This window comes from Propithecus coquereli, unplaced genomic scaffold, assembly GCF_000956105.1.
Source record: "Propithecus coquereli isolate 6110/MARCELLA unplaced genomic scaffold, Pcoq_1.0 Scaffold128, whole genome shotgun sequence".
NCBI classification, from domain to species: Eukaryota; Metazoa; Chordata; class Mammalia; order Primates; family Indriidae; genus Propithecus; species Propithecus coquereli.
The window spans coordinates 3,882,177-3,891,556 of NW_012136969.1; the positions used below are offsets into that span (position 1 = coordinate 3,882,177).

At 38.8% G+C, this 9,380-nt stretch overlaps 1 protein-coding gene and 1 pseudogene across 1 annotated transcript in view; one reads left to right on the forward strand and one right to left on the reverse strand.

The window, feature by feature from the left end:
• Window positions 1-822: 822 nt before the first annotated feature.
• Window positions 823-1,555, forward strand: LOC105805379 (annotated as a pseudogene).
• Window positions 1,556-3,070: 1,515 nt separating this feature from the next.
• The window catches only part of LOC105805407 (bile acid-CoA:amino acid N-acyltransferase-like), a 17,673-nt gene continuing 11,363 nt past the window's right edge, over window positions 3,071-9,380 (reverse strand). The window contains exons 3-4 of the mRNA XM_012638302.1: window positions 8,248-8,450; window positions 3,071-3,871 (exon numbers count right to left, since the gene is read on the reverse strand). Of these exons, the coding sequence (XP_012493756.1) occupies window positions 3,278-3,871; window positions 8,248-8,450 (797 nt within the window). The 3' untranslated portion in view covers window positions 3,071-3,277. The remainder of the gene's footprint in view (window positions 3,872-8,247; window positions 8,451-9,380) is intronic.

Consider the following 9,380-nt stretch of genomic DNA (forward strand, 5'->3'; position numbering starts at 1 on the left):
AAAAACATTAAAAAAACAGAAGCAAGGCCAGGTGTAACAGCTCATGCCTGTAATCCCAGAACTTTGGAGGGGCCAAGGTGAGAGGATCACTTGAGGCCAGGAGTACAAGACAAGCCTGGGCAACATAGCAAGACCCCCATCTCTATAGAAAAAAAAAATAGCCAGGCGTGGTGGCATACACCTTGTGGTCACAGTTACTTCAGGAGGTTGAGGGAGGAGGATCACTTGAGCCCAGGAGTTCAAGGCTGCAGAGAGTTATGATTGCACCACTACACTCCAGTCTGGGTGACAGAGTGAGACCCTATCTCTTAAAAAATAAGGAAGCAGCAGTATATTATTTACAAATCCCAGGGACAAGAGGGCAGCAGGACTCATGGGGCCAATAGGAAGTGGGGAGCCATCTAGGACACGCACTCAGAAGGTGGTGTAACAGAGGGAAGGGCCTCAAGAAAGAAAAAAAGAAAAGAGTTTCTCTTACTTCCCCCAGTCTTTTTGGGAACTGCAGCCTGGCCTGCATCCCTGAGGCAGGTTAAGTCTTTTGTTAAAAGAAATAACTCCCAGGTGGGTGGCTGGTGCAGTTCACAGACTTTGTCTTTTGCAGAGGTGGGACGAGTAGAGTAATTAACCACAATAGCCTAGAACTGAGGGTCCCTCCCTTTAAAAGCTCTGTATTTCTGCCTATGTGGAGGAAATTTGGATTTTGAGACTGAGAAGGGAATTCAAGAGACTGGCAAAAGAAGGAGGAAAATTCAAACTACAAAAAGATTTATTTATAATATACCACCTATAATAATAATGAAACATTTAGAAGTTTGCTCAGTGATGCAGCCACCTGTTGCCTATCTGGAAGAAAATACACTACTAATCAAAAAAGAACCAGATTTGGATGGTGCGCTACTCTCAGGGCCAGGTATTGATAGGAGTGTGAATGCAAATTCATTGGCTGAAGCTAGCTCTAGTCAAGATGGAGGCGATGCTGGTACCTCACATGATTTCAAGTATGGTTTGATGGCTCTTCAAGCGATTTCAAATGTCAATGATTTCTGTAATCTTGGCCAAAACAAGAAACTCGGAAAAATGGTGAACCATCTCTAATCATGAACAAGTTAAAATGCCCTCATTGTAGCTATGTAGCCAAATACAGACAAATACAAAAAAGGCACTCGCTCATATGGGAGTGAGATTGTTTAGCTGTGATATTTGTGGAAAGCTGTTTACTCAAAGAGAACATATAAAAACATTCGCTAGTGGGTAAAAAGGATAAAAAATACAACTGTATGGTGTGTAAGAAGGTCTTCATGTTAGCACTCAGTGTTGAATAAAACATGGATCTCAACAGTATGGTGTTCGTGTAGACTATGCAGATAAATCACAGCCAAGAGAGCAAGAAGTTGTAGATCAGGGACAGGATACAGAATTCTCTCGGGATGAAGAATTTGAGGAGAACAAAGCATAAGAAGCTGATGGAGAGCTGCTTGATGGTGAAGAAGATCAGAATGACCCATCTTGATGGGATGAATCAGGAGATGTTTTATGTCTCTATCTGATTAACTGACTTACTATACTCCTCAAGGGTGCTGCATTTGGACATAATATGAATCGATAATTTGGATTGTTGAACTTGAAGGCTTACAAAATATGGTACATGCTGGAGCGTAGTTATGTTGCTGTGAAAACTGTAGCGTCAAAGCCTTATAACAAAAATTTTTTTTTAATACTTTTTATAGGATTGTACAACAAATAACCATGCGGTTAGATTACATGGAGTATCCACATATTCAGTCATTATCAAAGTAAAATATTTTTTATTTATAGGATATACAAGGGCTGTCTGGAAACTATCCAGCCATTGTTAATATGACAAGAACAGTTACATGGCTGGATATTTTCCAGAAAGCCCTTGTATAGTAATTATTTGGGTCCTATGAAAATATAGTATCTGTCTTTATAAAGCTTACATTCATGTGCTACTTTAACGTGAATGAAGAAAATCCAATTATGGAAGTGTAAGGCTGATGGCGGGCACCCTTTCCCTCCCAAAAGAAAAAAGAAAAGCCCACAAGACCCGCCAAGGATAACTGCCAGGCCCAGCTGAGTTAAAGAATAACCACACCCAGTTGTTCACCCGGGTAAGAGAAGTTTCGATTCCTGGGGCCCACACATACCACTGGCCCCTCCTGGAATCCACACATACCACCAGCCCCTCCTACTTCTCAATACCCACCCCCCAAAACTCCAACAAAGAACTCTCCACTTTTCACGCCAAAAACCCCCCATCCCCCAACTCTAAAACATATATAAGCCCACTCAAGACTTCTGGGTGGTGTGACTTCTCTGGCCCCTCTCTCTCTCTCTCTCTCTCTCTCTCTCTCTCTCTCTCTCTCTCTCTCTCAGGACCCGTGAACCTCGCCCGGGAGCACTCAATAAAGCCACGTTGTTTGGCCATACTTTGTGTCCACTGGTATCTCCATCACTGGAAAACCTTATAGGAAGTACAGTGACAGTTGACCCAATTACTCTGTCCATCAAACCACTCAAGTTAGTTTGTACTAATAGAGTTTCGTTTTTATTTTTATTTTTTAATTTTATATTTTTACATGAATGAGGGTCTTTTTCAACTTCATTGGTTTTATTTTCTTATATTTTCCAGGTTAATTTGCTGTATAACTGAAATCAAGTATCTTCTAGTCTTAGGTATTATTTAATTTTGTGCTGATAGGCTTGTTTGTAAGAACTGGAGAGGTAATTTATTGGAATGAACTGACTTCCTCCATTCTCCCCTTTCCTTTTTGACGTGAATTTTGCTACTCCATAAATGAAGAATGATGTAAAGTTACCATGATGAAACTAGCAAATATTACTAAAACGATTATGATTTAGAAGTAACTTTTTCCTGCTGCTCTAATCTGATAAATGATTACTATATGATTTTTCTGACATGGTATTTGGTTTGGGGTATCTGTTACTCTGGCACTATTCCTGTTTGCCCCTTTTTATTTTTGCTAATGTACCATAACCTCAGTTCTATTTGAAAGACCTAACTGAAAGAAACATCACAGAACAAATAAGTAAAATGATTTGTTTTATAATTTATTTCCCATGTCCAGTTTGGTTAGCTTATTGTGCAATATAAGTGAATTATCAGGTTTTTACCCCGTGCCATTTTTACCATTCAAATTGACATAAAATGTGAAAGAAAGGAAAAAAAAACATATTCTTCTGCAAAAATCAAGAGGTGCTGGTAAAGAGATTTACTTCTCTGTTTCCTAGGAATATCTTAGAGTTTACTGGTTGTAGTTGGAATGAGGTGCTTCCTGAGAAATTTCTGGATCTCCTTCCAAGCATGTTCCTGTGCCGCTGCATGTGGAATCATCTCTCCTCCCCAGTGTATGGCTGAACAGACATGGCCGATCCCTGAGGCAAAGCACAGTGGAGCGTAAGGAGGATCTATCAGGTGGCCTGCCCCAGGATAAGATAGCAGGGTCCAGTTGTTCTTCCCATTCCTCCTCAGCTGGTCTATGGCTAGCTCAGCATTTGTTTTGCTGTTGATGTTCTTATCTTCTTCTCCGACAATGAAGAGGAAATGTCCCTGGGCCTTTTCAATAGGAAAAAAAGACTTACTGGACTCAGCTCTAGTTTCTTCAAACAGGTGATAAAATTCTACTGCCCCCAAGGCATTGATGGTTATTAATTGTGCAGAGTGGGGAACAGGCTGATAGACCTGACCACGATATACGTGTGGAACTCCAACAGTAAAGGTGGGTCCATTAATAAGCACAGCAGCTGTGATTTGTTTTAGGTGAACAGCCATAGAGAGTCCAATCTCAGCCCCTTTGCATATAGAGACTACCCCAATGCCTGGGCCATCGACCTGAAAAAATAATGGAAATAAGATGTTATTCTTTCCTTCATTTAGGAAAACCCCACAATCTCAAAAAAAACAAAAAACTTCAATAACCAATGGGAACAAAGCAAGTGTGAATCCCACCCACATACCTAGCTCTAGAGTTCTAGAATATGTAATATGTATTTAAAGGAAATACTCCTTCAAAAATGTGCCAGACTTTACGGACTGAATACTGTGGATTCCATATTGTGTAAGGTTCTGAGTTTAATAACACTAGTGTAAGCCAGGTGTGGTGGCTCATGCCTGTAATCGTATCACTCTGGGAGGCCGAGGTGGGAGGATCATTTGAGGTCAGGAGTTCAAGACCAGCCCGAGCAAGAGTGAGACCCTATCTCTGCTAAGAATAGAAAAAATTAGCCAGGCCTGGTGGCATGTGCCTGTAGTCCCAGCTACTCGGGAGGCTGAGGCAGGAGGATTGTTTGAGTCCAGGAGCTTCAGCTAGGCTGACACCATGGCACTCTAGCCCAGGCAACAGAGCAAGACTCCGTCTAAGACTCTGTCTAAAAAAAATAAATAAATAAGAAGAAATGGCATATGACTATTGTGAATAATATGAGTCAGGGTATAATTGATTGGTAAACTTTGTTTCTAAGCTCCTTAGAAGTTCAGAGGACAGGGCACCTTGTTGGAAAACTAAGAAACAAGGTGAGATTGGTAGGGATAGAACATGAAAACATGAACAAAAGATTCTAGCCTTGTTTTGGTTTCTCCAAAGGTTTCTCCTTTTGGAGAAAGTTTCCATAAAAAAGCTTGGCTCAGCTTCCTATTTCTTTGTCAGTCATCAAATAAGCATTTTTAGATCATCCATCATGTGCCAAGTACTGGGAGGTCATAGAATGGAAAGGTACAATCTCTTGTCCTCGAGGGACTCATGGCAAGATGAAGAGAAAAAAAATGATTACAGTATCATAAATTCTGTAATATAAGAATGTATATAGGCGAGACTGCCAATCCAGATTAGCAGGGAATAAAGGCACGATCAAATAAGGACTCTCAGAGGAAATGGGCTACAAAGTGAGTCTTCATATCAAAAAATGGAAGCCAACAAGAAGGAATGTGTTCTGTGCTGTTTGTAGCACTGTTAGTTGTCCACATAAGAGCCATTCGCTACAGTTTCGAGGCTAACATGACCTTGCTTTTGTGTGGCACAACAGTGCATCCAGCCCTAAGGGCTAAATTCTGATGGATCTGAATCCATTTCCCTTTCCTGTGTATTTTTTCAGCCTCTCTTGTAAGGCCAACATATTCTACCTAAGGATTTCTTTTTTCCTTTGTAAAATGCCATAGAATCATGAAGAGAAAGTCTGGTTTCTGACCATTCTTTCCAGGTTAGGATGCTGAGATGTTGACTTAATGTCTGAAACTGCCAGAGTCATCTTGTGACCTTGAGGATAAGGCCAGAAAATTGCAGAAATGTCAATCTAGTTTCCTTAATCAAAAACTCCACTGAGTTTCTGAACCAAAGCTTGAATCACATAGCTCCAGACCTGTTACATGAGAGAATAAACTGCCTTATGGTGGTGGTGTTTAAGCCGCCACCAGTTGCTTTTCTGGGAAATGTAGCCAAAACATTTCTAATGGATTCACCATGGGAGAAACACGTGTGAAAACTCAAAGGCAACAAAGAGAAATGCATTTAGGGAACCACAGGTAGTTCTTCATTACTTGAATTTTTTTATAAGGTGGAAAATAGCAAAATAAGTCTGGAAAAGAAAACAGCAACCTGATAGTGAATAGCTTTCAAAGACATGCTAAACGGCTTTGACACTTTTCTCCTAACTAAAGAGGGGAATTAGGACAAATTTTAAAGATGGGTGTAAGATAAGACTGAAGAAGTATGGAGAAGTCAGATCATAGAAAGTTTTGCCTAACGTGTTAGGAAGGCTGATCTTTATCCTATGATAAATAGGGTGACTCATCAGCAAGTAAGTAAAATAGCTGTGCTCTAGAAAGGCCAATCTTACAACTCTGACTTGCAAAAATGGAGGCAGAAAAACCAGAGCTTATTGCAATGGTACCGAATAGACAGGAAATGATGATGTCCTAAATTAAGGTAATGCCGGTGAGGATGAAAAGGAAACAACATGTTCATGAGTTATTTTTGAGTGTAGAATGTACAGTTCCCAGTCACCAATTTGGTATAGGAGTGAAAAGAGAAGAAGGAGTTAAAGATGATTGTTCTTTGTGCCACAGAATAAAGTTCCGATTCTCCTTCAGCACTGGCTCCATGCAGAGACAGAGTTTCAGAGAGAAACACCTCTTTTCTAAAACCATAATTGATTTCCTGTATTTATCTTAATTGATCTCCTATATTTTCAAGGCATTTTATTAACTAATGTTTGGGGTTTTTTTCTCTGCTATTTAGAAAAACAGGAATGCACGTACAACTTATGCCAAGCTGACAGAAATGTGAAAAACTTTTAAGGTAAGAGGGAAAAACCCTAAAACAAAAGGAATGATTCGTATATACTCCCTGTTTCCTATCTTGAATATTAACAGGGGTGGTTTAAATCTCTTAAAAGTTCCTTTCAAGCTCTGAAATTGTGTCTTTTTTAATTTTAATTTTTAATTGACAAATAATAATTATATATATTTATGGAGTACGATGTGATGTTTTGGTACATGTATACATTGTGGAATGAGCAATCAGGATAATTAAACCTATCAATCACCTCAAAAATGTATCATTTCTTTGTGGTTAAAGCATTGTAAATCTACTCCTTTAGCAATTTTAAAATATATATGTTATTACTAACCATAGTCACCATGCTGTGTAATAGATCACAAGAACTTATTCCTCTCGTCTAAGTGAAACTTTATACACTTTGACCAACATTTTCCTTTTCCCCACCTACTCCTGATCCCCAAAATTCTGTATCTTAATATAACAGAGAGTCACAGTTATGGTAAGGAGAGATGAGAACTCACAGTGGATTTGGCTGTGGAGGATAAAGTAAAAGCAAGCATAATGTGGCTGAACAAAAAAGGGTGACTCAAATATGTGCAGACTTTATCTAATTTGTTTCTTTTTTTTTTTTTTATTTCAGCATATTATGGGGGTACAGATGTTTAGGTTATGTATGTTGCCCTTGCCACACCCCCCAATTTGTTTCTGACCCTTGCCAGGACAGTTACTCTTGTTACAACTTCTGCCACCAAATTTGGGATCAGGGAATTTTAAGTTCTTAGAAATAATATAAAATCAACAGGTAGAGAAGACCCAAAAGCAGTTGAAAGATGTGTGGTCTATCATCCTGCAGAAGAGAGAGTGTGAAGTAGGGTTAATGGAAGTTTTCAGAACCTAGGAAAGAAATCTGATTTCCAGGCCTGAATTAGTCATTAACTAGCTGTCTATGTGACACTCGCAAGAACAGAGATGAATGTTACGCAGCAAGCATAAGGGGAACTAGGCTAAGAAAGTTGGAAAGCAGAACCACATAGCCTTTCCGCTTTTCATCTAAGCCAAGCAGAGGGCTAGCACAATGGTAACATTGACTATTTGATGGTTCAAAAACAATTCCATTACATGCACCAAAAATAGTCATTTAAAATTTCAACACAGCAGTAGATTGTCAGTAATTGTTGCTCATCTTATTATTGCAATTTTGATTAGATTTTAACGACCCTTATATGAAAAACTATGTAGTCCAGAGATTTGATCTTCCTTCAAGTCTGTTTAAGAAAGAACATTGGGCAATTAACAAGGGTTAATATGCACCAAACATGTTACAGCAGCAAAGCACATGTTTTATTAATAAGATTCAAGAAGGTATGTGGATTGGAAAGTACTACAGCATTATGTTTAAGGCCTCACAAGTAACTAAAGATTCAGACCCACTAATCAAAGAAATATAGATTATCTGTGTGGTTATGTATGGTGGTAAGAAAATGATTAATTGTTCACATTTACTGAATGCTTAGTATTACCAGGTGCTGTGATAAGCACTTTGCATACATTATGCCCTTTAATTCTCACAATGGACTTATGAAGTAGTATCACTACAATATTATTTAATAGATGAAGAAACGGAGAATGAATGAGTCTAACTAAGTAACCTACCCCAATTTTCTTAACCAAATGGAATGGAACCAGAAATGCAACCTATTTCTATCTGAATTCAAAGCCAATGCCTTTGATGCTATGATGGACGTGGACTAACTTCCTATGCATTTTGTCTTTCTGAGCAGAAGACACTGGATGAGAAATAAGTGAATAATACAGGCATGTAATAGAATTTCAAGTTCACTGAAGAAGAAACATACTTGAAAGTTAAGAGAAGTCACAAAATACTATGGTTATTAAAAAATAGGCTGAAACCTACTAGAAAGGCAAAGATTACCTTAGGATGTCTAAGGAGAAAGTTGACAGCTTCCTCAAAATACTCCAAATCTGTTATCTCTGGGTTGAGTGGCAGGTCGTCATAGCCACGGAAAGCCAAGGCCAAGCAGACAAAGCCATGGCTGGCTAGGAGACTGGCCCGAAATTCAATCAGTCCACCCGTAGTACCAAACAAATCAATCACCCCCGGGAAACGTCCCTCTCCTGAAAAAGAACAAAACAAAACAGAATTAAGGATGAAAGGAGGGTGAGGAAAAGATAATAAAAATATAAGAATACAAAGAAAAAGAGGATCACACATTTTTAAATTAATATACAAATTTTCAAATGTAATCCCAAATTTTTCAGCCTTGTATATGGGGAAGAATTAAGGACTATTGAATATGTAATGGAACACAACATCTAGAAGTTTGATTGGGAACTATGTTCACTGACATGTTTGATCTCTGCATCCAAAGAGAATGGGAAGTCATCGTGATTCATTTCTATACTCTTGGTGTAAAGAAAGCCATAGAAATTAGGTCAGGGCTTTGTAACCTATAAAGAGGTATATAAATAGGTTTCAAGAAATCTATGAAGGTCCTGAAATTACACCATACACAAAATATGGTATAAATGTTTATTTGTGCATTTTACTTATGAGAGATTCCACAGATTTAATTGGGTTCTCAATGAAGTATATGGCTCAAAAATTTTTTGAAATGATTATTTAGCTAAAATCCTGACTTAACACTGCTCCATTACAATCATCTGACTATACAGTGATGAAATCTCACACCTAAGCAGGTGGAAATGATGAACCCTTTCACTCAATAACACTCTTTTCATCCCCTGGAGTTTAACACATGGCAAAAAGTAGGGATGGTCAGAGTATCATTCTACACTCACTCTCTGTGAATGCAGCTTTTTCTCAAAATAAAGTAGAGCCCATACATTGAAAGAAATTTATGATGCACTTATTGGGGGTATTCTATTCTTTGATAAGTGATTTTGGCTAAGAAAAATTGATCCGGCCGGGCGCGGTGGCTCACGCCTGTAATCCTAGCACTCTGGGAGGCCGAAGTGCGCAGATTGTTTGAGCTCAGGAGTTCGAGACCAGCCTGAGCAAGAGCGAGACCCCGCCTCTACTAAAAA